Source organism: Epinephelus fuscoguttatus, linkage group LG24, assembly GCF_011397635.1.
Source record: "Epinephelus fuscoguttatus linkage group LG24, E.fuscoguttatus.final_Chr_v1".
NCBI classification, from domain to species: Eukaryota; Metazoa; Chordata; class Actinopteri; order Perciformes; family Serranidae; genus Epinephelus; species Epinephelus fuscoguttatus.
Window position 1 is genome coordinate 7,376,176 of NC_064775.1, and position 13,818 is coordinate 7,389,993.

The 13,818-nt window shown below is 47.2% G+C and overlaps 2 protein-coding genes across 5 annotated transcripts in view; one reads left to right on the forward strand and one right to left on the reverse strand.

Annotated features, from left to right (window-relative positions):
• The first annotated feature begins 235 nt into the window (after positions 1-235).
• spp2 (secreted phosphoprotein 2) lies at positions 236-2,301 on the forward strand. Its single transcript, XM_049570256.1, has 6 exons — positions 236-389; positions 465-592; positions 1,355-1,477; positions 1,783-1,893; positions 1,986-2,034; positions 2,121-2,301. The coding sequence occupies exons 1-6, from the start codon at positions 305-307 to the stop codon at positions 2,228-2,230; spliced, it is 606 nt and encodes a 201-aa protein (XP_049426213.1). The 5' UTR covers positions 236-304; the 3' UTR covers positions 2,231-2,301.
• A 209-nt stretch (positions 2,302-2,510) lies between these two features.
• Positions 2,511-13,818, reverse strand: part of raph1b (Ras association (RalGDS/AF-6) and pleckstrin homology domains 1b) — a 55,990-nt gene continuing 44,682 nt past the window's right edge. For all 4 annotated transcript variants that reach the window (XM_049570242.1, XM_049570240.1, XM_049570241.1 and 1 more), the window contains 10 exons: positions 13,370-13,447; positions 10,417-10,576; positions 10,062-10,183; positions 9,692-9,757; positions 9,468-9,611; positions 7,829-7,939; positions 7,610-7,708; positions 7,383-7,503; positions 6,943-7,079; positions 2,511-6,860 (listed from right to left, as the gene is read on the reverse strand). In XM_049570242.1, the coding sequence (XP_049426199.1) occupies positions 4,293-6,860; positions 6,943-7,079; positions 7,383-7,503; positions 7,610-7,708; positions 7,829-7,939; positions 9,468-9,611; positions 9,692-9,757; positions 10,062-10,183; positions 10,417-10,576; positions 13,370-13,447 (3,606 nt within the window). In that variant the 3' untranslated portion in view covers positions 2,511-4,292. The remainder of the gene's footprint in view (positions 6,861-6,942; positions 7,080-7,382; positions 7,504-7,609; positions 7,709-7,828; positions 7,940-9,467; positions 9,612-9,691; positions 9,758-10,061; positions 10,184-10,416; positions 10,577-13,369; positions 13,448-13,818) is intronic.

The window sequence follows — 13,818 nt, forward strand, 5'->3', positions numbered from 1 at the left end:
TGGTGGGCCTACCGTTCCCAAACAAAAGATGTCATACAGATTTTCCCCAACTGCCCTCATCATATCACATTGGGATGTTCTGAGTGAAAGTTATCAGATCTGAATTCTTATCACAGTGCTCATTTCATCCGGGGCATCACCCTGAGATCAATAGTGCTGAACAAAGGTTGACAGCTATTGCGTGAAGGAAACAGGACAGACAGACAGGGGAGGGAGTTTTTAAAGGGGTTACTGAGGGTAAGGGGCGGCGCATGGCGGTGCTAGGACACAAACTGAACATATTTAGAGGCAGGTAGATGAAGTAATGATACATTTTGGCTTCATGGTGCTAGACAAGATGAAGTCCTACGTGCTTCTCTTGGCCCTGCTGCAGGCTCTGGGATGCTCAGGTGAGTGCTGCCCTACACTGATCACTTTATGAGTAGATACAGAAACTGACTTTCTTCACGTCTTTGTCCCCGCAGGAGTCCCAGTGTACAACTCTGAGCTGGAGTCGATGGCGAACAGGGGTCTTGGAGCAGCTCTGACTGAGGTCAACTCTGTGTACGCTGTCAGCCATCTTTATCGGGTGACTCGGGGCTCTGTCTCGAGGGTGAGTCTGCTCATACTCTTCAAGATAAATTTACATACAACAGCCATTGTGCAAGGCTTGAAATCAAAGCTCCTGAATAGGAAAAGCTTTTTCAAATTTTCAATACTTCCCTATACTTCAGTCTCGTTTTATCGCCGTACTTTGATCAACAATTGCTTCTGCATACTTTTGAAATACGTGTGAATGCTGAAAGCTGCCATGAATTCAAAAGCGCTGCTGAAGAAGAAGAGCTGAAATACATTCACAAAAAAAGTTGGGTGCTAAACTGCGAAAGCGTCAAAAGTGGAAGCTGAAATTAATTGAAAAGGCTAAGATAAGAAATGCTTAACACTGAACAAATGTATTTCAGCTCTTCGCTTCTTCACATAATGCAGTTCAGCTTCTGTCTCTGCCAGATTTTCAGATCGTTCAGACATTTTTTTAAAAAGTATTTCAGCAATTTCAGCAATGCTTTTGAATTCATTCCAGCTTTCAGCATTCACACGCATTTCCTGTAGGATTATTGTACTTTTTACTACACTACATTTATTTTAAAGCTTCAGTTACTTTACAGATCTAGATTATTGACCCCGCAGCGTGTGAAAAAATTCATATGAGCTCCAACTTTACCTGCTGCATCATTAAAGTGATGAACACATGAATGCATCGATAATTCGAATTTTTAAAAAAAATCGGTAATGCTGCGTCATGAGTGCTTAAAACGCATTTTGATGGTTATACTCTTCTATTTTTGACAAATGACTAATATCACATGCATGGCAGGTTATTCCCGTTGGCCTGAACACCGCTGACCTGATGATGGTCTTTGGCATCAAAGAGACGGAGTGCGCGAAGGTGTCCAGAAGTGACCCCCAGACATGTGCCTTCAGACCTGGCTTCTTTGTGGTGAGACTTTTAACGTCATCAGGGGTGAATGTTATGATGGTTTGTTGTGGTCTGGGTTGGGGTATCTGCCAGAATCTGGACTGATAAATATTTCAGTGTACCTGCACGCTGCTGTGGGACACTGTGAAGGCCTTGTTTATCAATTCTGAGTAGGACTCATGTTGGCAGATTGATGCAGCCCACTGTTTACATTGGCTCGGATTTACTGGGTCAGAGTGTTCAGATCGAATCAGTAACAAAATATTTGCATGATACAGAAGATAAAAAAACACCATCCTTCCCTCATTTCTCCTCCTTCACATCAGCCGACCTTGTCCTGCTCCAGTCGGGTCCGAATGACAGCCACCACAACCCAGGTGCTGTCTCTCAGATGTGGCCGTGACGCTTCGAGCTCCAGCTCAGAGTCCAGTGAGGAGGTGAGGACACGGACAAGAAGGGGTTGTCATTTTTTATATATTCATTTTTTTAACAACAGTGCATGTGAATAACATCACCTTTGTTCCCACAGAAGTTCTCAAGAGGGAGACAGCACTTCAACATCCCATTTGTAAATAGAGGTAAGCACCAGTGCAGTACAATCACCTACTAAAGAGTTAAAATAAAGAAAATGATCACTGTTGCCTTCCAACCTTCCTTCCAACAGACCCTGCTCCTGCACTACCCCCAACATCTCCACCCGTCCAGCGTGGCTTCTCCCTCCAGATGGCAGAGGAGCGGCAAAGAGGAGACACTTTCACCAACTTCCTGGTGTGAAATCTCAGCTCAGTCTGGGAACATTTAGGTGCTGATCAGAAGACAAACTTGAATTAAAGACGGAGTTTGAACACTGTGATTCTTGTCATTTTTTTTAAATGATATTTAATTAGGAATGTTTTGTTACTGTAGTTTTTCTTTGTGTAGGACATAACACCACTAGAGGGAGCCAAATGTTCACTGACAGTGTTCCCACTTCGATAATTTGTACTTGGACTGTGGCACCAAGGTTCAGTGTGTATGTGTGATTTGAACAAACGAGGTCGGACACAGCTTGAGGTCTGGTTTCAACATTTATATTGTGATTTTTCAGTTTATATGCAAGAGGACACATCTGCAACCATTTTTCTTCATGTCACTTGGCCCCACATGTTCACATCAGCACATCAATAACTTACATACTGTACTGTAGCAAACATCCTGTTCAAGACGATGATATTCAGTTATTAGAAACGGTACGCTGCCGTCAAGTGGCGATTGAGTAAGACAAAAGAAAATCATGGGGGCTCGTGTGGAAACGGCCGTGTTCATGATGAGAGGACGCATTTCCACACTGAAGCCAATTTAAAACCAGTTGAAACGGTTTGAAATCTCAATGATATGTCATCCTGGCACATGAGGACGTGTTGATGATGAGTTCCTTGAAGGACAGCACTAGCACCATAAAAATGAAGGCATTGCTGCGAGAAATTAAAACCCTTCATGATCCACTTTGTAGGTGCAAAATCAAGAGATGACCTTCAGTCCCTGTGCACCGACGGCACCATGACGAAACGAGGAACAACAGACACAGGAAGTTGAAAGCAACATTCAGTCACATGAGTTCTGTTACATGATTCAACGCTCTGTACATCAACCAGACACATGTTTCTTTTCTGCGTGGGTAAGTATACTTTACATGACTGAACCTGTACATTCTACGACCTGAATTGTGATGTGACATTGGAAGGCGGCGGGGACCGACAGTAACGGAGTAGCAGTTGCAACTGTACAGATACAAACTGAAGGATAAGGTCCAAGAATCAAGCCAACGCACGGGGAGCTCGCAGAGTCCACGAAGACGCACCATCGCAGGCCTCCATTTGTAGTCCTTGAAATAAAAGTTTTCCAGTCGCACAGTCCAGACTCTGCTGAACCTTGGGAAGAAATCTCTATACTTTGACCTCTGTGCAAGACTTTGGGGATAAGGCTTCCTTCTGATTTGCATTTGCCCAAAACAGTTGAAAAATGTGTACGATTTGAGAATTAAATTGCCTTCATGTGTGACTTCTTTAAAATTACACCTTCCCATATACATTCCATTGTCCCAAAAGTTTTGTTTCTCTCTAGACTTTGTTGACCAGCTATTAAAAGACACACTTATAAAAAAAATCCTTCCATTTATCGATCATTAAATAATTTCATATAAAAGCAAACCTAACAGTCCCCGCTCCACGAAGGCCTTCTCTAACGCTGAACTACTTCACCACCGTATAATCATACATGCGTGCACACGATGCATGTACCCAATCTCTCTCTCGCTCATGCACACACACCAGAACGGCTTCATGTTCTACAGCTTGTTCTGACATGAAGTCCATGCAGTACCAAAGCAGAAAGATCCTGATGTTTTGTCTCCAGTACGTGGCACAAACTTATGGCAAAGAAGCGGTTAACATGGTTTGGCTCAGACCTGGATCCAGTAATATTTGCACACTTCTTATTTATGTCAATCTGCTTGGTGCACCAGATGGGTGGGGTTTACCATACAGGGTGAGACAATGTCTTCCAGAGACAATCACAGAAAATTCGAAGACCGTTTTCTTGCTATGACCTCAAACTTACCTGTGCCGGTTTGAGTTGTCCCTGTATTATAAATCCCACTGATCCAGAATGCCGAGCACGTTAAAAAACTGCGATAATTAGCAAACACTAATTGACCATGGTCTGGTTTGGGTTGTAGTATTTACACAGTCATCAAGAGGACAGAAGGAGTTCACTCCCGTTCCACTACTGAATGTTAACTTCCATATATTCGTTCACTGTCTATTCATCCGTCTTTATAATGTCCTGATGTCCGAGTTCAACACTCTCCAGTAAGTTTGGTGGCGTCCCCCCGTTTGGGTGGTGCAGGCGGGGGTCCCCGTCGTAGTGTTGCATAGCCTGAGATGTTTCCGGACATGTAGGCGCCGTTCCCTCCGTTGCTTTGCTTTCCTTGGTCCAGGAGCAGCTCGGGGGGTGGTGGAGGCAGTGCCATGTCGTCCATAGTTCCCGCGGGGTCCAACTTGCCTGTGATGCCGGTCGAGTTCAGGGAACCTTGGCGACCCACTGACTTTCGCTTCAGTGTCCGGTTGAGATCTGCCAGGAAGTTGGGCTGGCCTGAGCTGCCCTTTGGGGAGGTGGGAGGAGGTGGGGATATCGGAGGGGGCTCCGGGGTGGTGTTGCTACGCCGCACCAGTGTGGGTGGAGGAGTCTTTTTCAGTGAGCTCTTCCCCCATGATGAGATGCTGACAGGGGGGACAGGTGGAGGTGGAGGGGGAGCCTGGGGCTGGGGGTTGACCACAGCTACTCTAGGAGGTCCCACGCTTTGGGTGTCACCACCAGGAGGTGGAGGAGGGGGGAAGAGCTCAGAGGCCGGGGGAGGAGGTGGAAAGTAGGTGCACTCAGGTGGTGGGGAAGGGAAGTCACCACTGATTTTTACCTGGCTCACTTTGGCCTGCAGTGCCAGGGGCAGGTTGGACAGGTTGAGTTTGCCTGGTTTCGGGGGAGCAGGGGGTCCGTTTGATGGATCCTTAGAAGGGGATCCAGTTGAGGAGGAGGTGAGACACGAAGAGGAAGAAGGGGCGTTGTTTTGGGAACCAAACTTGCTGAGCAAGTTCCTCCTGGATTCTTCATACGACGCTGAGGAACTGAACTTGATGCTGGAGTTCCTCTGCGGGGTGGGAGGCGGTTTCTTGCCTCCAAAATTGGAGGACCCAGAGGGTGACCTCTTTAAGGTGGATCCCAGGTTTCCAGGAGGAAGGGGGGGAGGGGGTGGGGTTGGGCCTGTGACAGGAGCTGGTGGAGGAGGTGGTGGAGGAGGAGGTGGAGGAGGAGGGGCAGGGAAGCCAGCGTTGTTGTCAGGAGGAGGAGGAGGGAACTCTGGAGACTGCAGCTGCTGGCCACCACCAGGCTGCCATTTTGGTTTGGTCTTGACTGCGGGTGGGGAGAGGGGGGCTTTGGGGCTCTCTGTGTGATTGGCTACTTGGGATGACGCTCCTGGAAACTGACTCGCTAGTTGTTTCACCAGTGACATGGTGGGAGCTGCTCCCGTGGAGACGGACGTTGGCTTAGACAGGCTGTGCTGCTTGGGGAGAGTCGGAGGAGGATGGCCGGAGGTGTGGCCTACCTGGAGACTGAACTGCTTCTTAAATGGTGCAGGTGGAGGAGGAGGTGGAGGTGGTGGCGGGGTCGGGCCACCAAGGGCAGCAGGAGGTGGGGCGGGAGGAAATGGGGAGACAGGTGACACAGGTTTGGGGGCAGTTTGAGGGAGGAAGCCTGGGGTGAAGGTTTTGGGCGGCGCTGGTGGTGGCGCAGGAGGAGGTGGGAACTGGGCTGGCACTGGGAACTGCTGGGGAGGAGGAGGAGGTGGTGGTGGAGGTGGAGGAGGAGGAGGGGGGGGTGGTGGAGCGGGGGCAGGCGGAGGGGACTCCTCAAGGCCACCACTGGGAGAAAGGAGGTCGCGTGGCGGGCTGGGGAACCTTTCCTTCAGCGCCTGCTTCAGCCCGTAGGAGTACACAGGCTGGCTCATGGGAGCTGGTGCAGGAGGGGGTGGTGGAGGAGAAGGAGGGGGAGGAAATGTTACGCCATTGGTCTGTGGAGCCGGTGGAGGAGCTGGCGGTGGAGGAATGAAGGCAGGTGGGGCCGCTGGGCTGGGAGGTCCCAGCTTCAACACAGCCATGGCTGACCCAGGGGTGGGCATGGATGGTGGAGGCGGGGGAGGAGGTGGAGGGGGAGGCGGGACATTAGTCCTTGCCGCAATGTGATTCACATTGGGTTTGACGGGCGCCTGTGCAGGCGGTGCCGGAGCTGTGGGCAGAACTTGCTGACCTAGTGCGTGGATGTGACTGGGCAACCTGTGGTGGTTGGCCGACTGGGACGCCTTCTGGTTCTGCAGCCTGGTGATGGTGCTGTACTTGTACATGGTGGGGGCCGGTGAGTGGTGCGACACCATTTGGACTGGGGGTGGAGGCGGAGGGGGGGGTGGGGGTGGAGGGGGAGGTGGGGGCGGAGGAGCCAGCTGGTGCTGCTCTGGGGGCACGTGGTTGCAGTTGCTGATGGTCTGCGGTGGTAGCGGCTGCTGCGGAGACTGTGGCGACTGCTGAGGGCGCTGGGGATACTGGGGCGGCTGCTGAGGAGACTGCTGCTGGGGCTGAGGGGGCTGCTGAGGAGACTGCTGCTGGGGCGGCGGGTGCTGGTGGTGTGGCTGGGTTGGCGTCTGGGGGGGCACTGGTGGGTGCTGAGGCTGTGGGGGGTGCTGTTGGTGGGGTTGGGGCTGCGGTTGGGGAGGGGGCGTCAGGGCAGAGTGATCGACTGAATGCTGGCTGTGATGGCGGTGACTGTGGGAGGAATGCGGCAGCGTGGCTCCTCTGGATGCCTCCATCCTCATATGCTGGAAAAAGAGGGAGTGTGTGAGCTCAGTGATGTAAATGACACACTCTGTTACAGATAATTATAAAAGAAGACAGTCATACCTTGGAGCTTTCCTCGATCTGGGTGCCTCTCTTCCAGGCCTCAGAAAAGATGGAGCTCACCACACTCTGGGACCGACCGTGAGAAGAGCCTGTGTCAACTCCACTGTCTGAATGGCCTGAGTGATTCGACTGGGACTCTGCAAGAACATAAGTTAGAGTAAGACTTTCTTAAACCTTTATCCACCTAAATTAAATACAATAAAGCCTCCACTAAAATAGCATTTTAAGTCTTGTGTGTGATTTATCCTGGCTTCATATGAGAAGAGGAAATCTCTGCTTGTCGCTAGGCTAATTTATACAATGTAAAATGCCATAGGCTTGTGCTAATAACGTTAGCATGTTATTAAATTGCTGGAGCATCCCTTTAAAATGTTTAAATGTCACTAATTATGAAAGAGATGCTTTATTGGAAATCTATGACACAGATGAATTCGACTAACCAGGTATGCTGGCAGAGCTGGAGCCAGATCGGATGCTGGAGGTCGAGAGAGAGGACCAATCGTAGGCCGCCTCTGTCCTCTTCATGGCTTCCTGGTAGTTCACATATAGTTGCTTGCCGTACTGCACACAAACACAACATATAAACAATTAACACAACCTCTTTTAGAAAAGTAAGAACAATTTTGGGGCATTTTCTCAGACTAAAGAAACCAGAGCAAAAACTCACCTTGGCGATGCGAATTCCATTCACCCATTGGTGCAGAGTCCTGACATCATCGCAGCACAGATACTTGATGTACTGGGACTTCTTCTGGATTTGTGGATGCTGCAAAAACAGTGAGAAATAAAACTTTATACACTTATTTATGGTGATCAAATCAAATCAAACAATGCTAACTGACTTGAAAGACAAATGCAGAGTGCTTTTAACAGAACTGGACTTTACCTTCAGGGCCAGGCAGTAGTCAGTAGGAGCCTTGTATTTGCTGCGGTAGTCCTGGCCATAGTACACGTTCACGTGGTCCAACTGCAGGAAGCACACGAGATCTCTGGACGCCTGCGGAGAAGGAGGCAGAGGAGGATGGACTGAGTAAATCTTCCAACAGAATTTACACAGATATATACGTAACTTGTCATTTGTCTCACGAAGAAAGCTACACAGTGCAACCCTACGTGAAGAAAAATTTAAACAATAGACAAAGATCCCTGTGAGCACAGTTGTGCTCAGGAACATTACCATTAGCCTTAGGGCGCATTCACATCAGGATAGTCCGGGGGACTCAGTTCGATTGGGCAGGGAATGCCGAAAAATTTCACACCTTCATTTGGTTCGGTTCACTTTCACACTGCACTTTTTAAAGCGGACCAAACTGCCTGGACAACGTCACGCAGTTACAACAGCTGCTTGCAACAGCAGAAGAAAACTTGGCTCATCGATTGGCCAGGACCAAAATGTCACTTCCTCTCTTTGGTTCACTTCCTCTCTTTAGTTTGCTGGATAGTCCGTTTGCATTTCCCACTGTGAGCGAACCTCACCAGGGTTCACTTGCAAGTGAACCAAGACCCCCTATTTTCAAGCGGACCAGGATTCGTCGATTGGTCCGCACCAGAGTTCGAATGAGCGTTCACACCACTCCAAACGAACCGGACTATCCATGGAAGCGGACCAGGATTCGTTCGATTGGTCCACACCAGAGTTTGAATGAGCGTTCACACCACTCCAAACAAACCGGACTATTCGTGGAAGCGGACCAAGATTCGTACCACAGTTCAAATGAGCGTTCACACCACCAAACGAACTGAAGTATCCGTGGAAGCGGACCAGGATTCGTTTAAAGCGGACCAAATAGTGCCAGTGAATGCGTCCTTAGACAGTGGAAGGTTTAATGCCACCCAGGAGGAGGAGAAACTTTGTTTGTTGTGTAATTTCGGTGACGTTAATAATGAGGTTCACTTCTTGTTTTACTGTCCTGTACATGGATACATAAGGAACGTACTTTTTGGTAAAATGAACTCTATTTTGTGTTGAGTTCTTTTGGTTTTGCTCCAGAAAGGGAACCTTTTTGTGGCTGAACTTCTTCTCCTGGCCTTGGATAGAAGGCAGAGTAATCTGTTTTCTGGACTGAGCAGCTGCCCTACAGGTACAGCTAATATATCAGGTGACAGTTTGAGCTGAGTAGATGTAAAGAAAAGCAACACAAACATGCTGTTTCTGTGCTCGACTGACTTTGCTTTAAACTGGCTTTAAATAATCATGCTTGGAGGATCTAAGTCCCACTGTAGTCAAAAAGGACACGTTTTTGAGCGTAATTACACAGATCTGAATTTAATACATAATTAAATGCCTGAGCTGCCACTGTAATGTTTTGCAGGACTCGCACGAGGTTGCAGGATTTCAATAAGGCGACAAAATGATACGCAGCGTTGGTCGTTGTACTCTGAGAAAGACTTTGTAGGATAGAGCTAAAAATAGAGCACATGTGTTTCTGTTGCGCTCAAAGTGATCAGCCCTGAAGCAGCAGGAAATACCACGAGCACTGTCGATCTGGTTCTCATATCCCCGACCCATCCCAGGCCTCACTGACCTTGGCTTTGCCTTTGGGGACGTAGTATATCCCTGAAGCTCTGAGGAGGAAGTAGCGCTTCTTCCATGACTTCTTCCCGTCCTCCTTCAGCCACAGGATGCCCTCGATCTCCGGCACTGACACCGAGCCGCCGCAGAAACACTCCTAATGGACGCAAAGAAAACTGTCAGTGAGTGATCCTCCTGGTGTGTAGGAATGATGTGGAAGTTTGTGCATAACCTCACCTCTAATAAAGCCTCTTTGTTCCTGTCGGCCATTTCTGACGTCTCCTTCCGCCCCAGCAAATAGTTCTGCAGATGATTGAATGAAACAGTGAGAGACGGGCGGGGGAGAGTCGCCTTACGTTAAATAAATTATTCACCTTTACTCGCTTTAGAGCTTTGACCTACTTCCAACTCTCCTACACAAACACACTCCCTCGTTCACTCTCGGGCTCTCTGGGCTGTGCAGGCATCACCGAGCATGCATAAACAATGTGTTTGTGTGTACAGCATATGGCATCTGCGTTTACGCACTGAACGCGGAGAGAGTATTGAGAAGTTGATCTGTCCTCTGTCTCCTGTGTGTGTGCACTGAGGTGTAGTGGGCAGTCACCTGAGGGTTCTTGAAGAGTGCGTATTTCTCGATGCGTTCGATGAACATGAGCTTGTTGTGGCTGTCCCGGGTCCAGTTTAACAGATTCTCCACCAGGTTCTCGTGATCCTCAAAGATGCGCTCTAAGAGGGAGGAGGGAAGGAGAGGAGAGAAGGAGAGGAGAGAGGGAGATAAGATGCAAGACATGCAGTTTTTTCGCTGACCTGCAAATGTGCACTTAATTTGTGTTTTTTTTGGGTGGGGCAGAACCTTTAACTGTAACCCTGACGATTAGCCCCAGGTCATAAACGGTGGTTATTTTTAGATAATTATAACTCCCAAACTGTAAACAATGTTTATTTGACGACCTCCTTACCCATCTGCAGCTCCGTGATGGTCTCCACCAGAGACCAGTCAGGGCTGTAGCCACAGTGCGACTTGTCCAGCAGGCTGTCCAGCACCTGCCTGACCGTCTGCCGCTCGTCCACCATCATGGTCTTGGAGCTCTCGTCCGACATGTGGACCCTGATCACCAGCTGAGGAAGACGAGGAGGAGAAAGGAGAGTGTTTTCTTTTTAACATCAACTAGACAAAGAGACAAAGAGAGATTCTCTACTGGCCGCCATATTTAGTCTCTATGGACAGAAAAGACGTCACTGGAAGTTCAAAGACTGACCTACAGGAATCTCCAGGGACAAATGGGCAATTATTATTCCTTATCACTCAGCAGAAAGCTTGAGCATATTCATAGGCGTATAACGAGACAATGGGCCCCTGGACAGAGATATGCAAAGGGCCCGAACACCTCTGCTACACAGGAGCAAGACACACAGACTTTGTGGCAGTTTTAGGGTCAATTTTATGTCTTTTTTTGTCGTTTTGTGTTGCTTTGTAGTCATTTTTATGTCTCGTTGTTGTTTTGTTTCTTTCTGTAGTTTTTTCGGGCTAAGTTTGTGTCTTATCTAGGTAATTATGTCACTTTAGTCATATATTTATAGTTTGTTTAGGTCTCTGAGGTAATTTTGTGTCTCTTTATGGTCATTTTGTGTCCTTTTTTGTCATTTTTGTGTCTCCTTGGGATTGTGCCTTTTTGTAGTTGTTAGAGTTGATTTGATGTCTTTTTTGGTCATTTTGTAGTCATTTTGCATGTCTCCTTGTTGATGTTATGTGTCTCTTTAAGGTAATTTGATGTCTTGTTTATCCTTTAGTGTCTATTTGCAGTCATTTTGTGTCTCCTTGTGGTAGTTTTATGTCTCTTTGAGGTAATTTTCTGTCTTTTTTGGACATTGTGTGTTGCTTTGTAGTCATCTTTATGTCTCGTTGTTTTGTGTCTTTCTGTAGTTTTTTTTGTGTCTCTGAGCTAACTTTGTGTCTTATTCGGGTAATTATGTCTCTTTCGCCATCTTTTTGTAGGTTGCTTTGTGTCTCTTTGTTGTCATTTATTGTCCTTTTTTGTCATTTTAGTGTCTCCTTGGGATTGGTTTGTCTTTTCACAGTTGTAAGGGTCGATTTTATGTTTGTTTGTTTTTTGTCCTTTTGTGTCTCTTTGCAGTCATTTTGTGTCTCCTTGTGGTTGTTTTGTATCATACTGAGGTAATTATTTGTCTGTCTGGGGTAATTTTCTGTCTTTTTTTGGACATTTTGTGTCTCGTTGTAGTCATCTTTAAGTCTCCTTGTGGTTGTTTTGTGTCTTACTGAAGTTTTTCGGGTCTCTTTGGGCTAACTTTGTATCTTATTAATGCAACTATGTCACTTAGTCATCTTTTAGTAGTTGTTTGGGTCTCTGAGATAATTTTGTGTCCTTTTTTTAGGCCTTTTGTGTCTTCTTGTGGTTGTTCTGCCCAATTTTGTCATTATTTTGTGTCTCTTTGTGGTCACTTTTGAGTCTAATCCTGGTTAGTACTTGTTCATTTGAGTGACATTTTGCAGGTAAGGGCCTTAAGACTTTGGGCCCCTGGGCCTGTGCCCTGTAGACCTGTTCATGACAGAAGGAACAATAACTCAAAAAGTTCACATAATTCTTTACTGGATTTTTTATTCTTGGAACAATTTGTAATAAATTAATTTCAGTGAAAATATTTCGAGGCACAGTGTTTTTTTGCAGCCATTAAATCTGGTTGAGGATCGACAGCTTCAAAAGATGAAATGTGGTCATGTGCTTGTAACGCTTGTTTCAAATACTTCACAATGTCCCACATACAACCACTAAACTCTAAAATCCAATAATCTGGCCAAAGTTTTGCGTCCATAGGCGACCAAAAGTCCTCCATAACAAGCAAGCTTAAACTAATCTGAACGAGACAAACACGTGCCAAATCCGGCCTCGCACAATTGCAGCAGACACAAGACTTATCCTGATGTAAAGCCCTTGATTCCTTGACCCCCTGTTTGTCCCCTCCCTCTGGGACCCCAGACATCCACCAGTAAGTGGATGCAGTTGATTGAAGAGAGGCTTGGACCAATGACAACGCTGGGAGAGCTGTGAGACTAAGACATGGGGAGCCTGACCTACATTTCTCACAGGAGGGACCCCTAAAACCTCCTAGTCTGGGATTTTTGGCTTGGTTTTTTCTGCTGCTGCTTCCACAAGAAAAAATCAGAACCTTGCATCCACATCAAACTGCTTCAATATCATGAATCAAAAATATGATAAATTGTGAGGCCCAGCTGGCTGTGTAGACTGCTGACAACCACATAACTAATAATTTAGCACATCGCAGCATTCTCCTACGCTGGCCGAGGTTTTTTTTTATGTGCCGGCTGTACCAGCACTCTTTATCTTGTCATATTGTATTCATGAGGCAGAGTGAAGTCCAGCTCTATTCGCTGAAACACTGCTGGGTCTCATCTATTCATTGCGTCTAAAAGGACACCATTCTGTTGCTCTCATTCACAGAGACAGTTCATTCACTGGTGGAAACACTGGTGAAAAAATGGTCTGCCTGTGGAGTCCCGTATGGACTTCCCAATGGAGACGAGCACACGCCGTTTCAGTGGCTTTCAAGGCGCTCCAAGTCACCGAAAAACCAGCACTTGTTTGGTTGGACGTGGTAAATAAGACGTGCTGTGTAGAATCTGCATTGTCTTGCTTTTTTTTCTGAAGCCTCTTTCTGATGTCTTGCTCCCTCCCCGGCAGATACAGACACATAATCAAACACTGCAATGACCTATTTTCTCTGTGCTTCACCGCCTCGCTGTGAATGAAGTTCACAAAGAGATGCGGCGTGTGGCGAACATGACGAGACGGCGATTATAACACCAGTCAGAATGGGTGTTAAAATGAAGCCTGTGAGTGAGAGTGTGTGTACAAAAGAAAGAGGTGGTCTTACCTTCTTAACCTGCGCCTCCTTGATTTTTTCCAGGGCGACTCGGATCTTCTCTGCCTTCAATTTGGCAGCTTGCTCCTCCTGGATGGACACGCAGGAGCACACGGTTATCATTAACACAACAACAAAACCACACATATACCAAACCCTGATTTCTGATTTCATAGCCTTGCCTCATCCTCTTCAGGTCTCATGTCTTTCATTATTCCTCTGGCGGAAATGAGACATCATGAACACACAACTTCATTAAATAGTAAGCAGCCTTCTAAACCATTTAAATGCACGAGCCTCGGGCATGATGGCGCATGGTACCATTTGCAAAAAACAATTTTTTTCCATGCTCTAGGTTGCTTACCTGCCCCCTCCAACAAGATGCCATCACCTCCATTCCGCAGGTTGTGTTGAACGGGTTTTATCACTTGAGTGTGACTATTCGATCGAACGCAACTAAT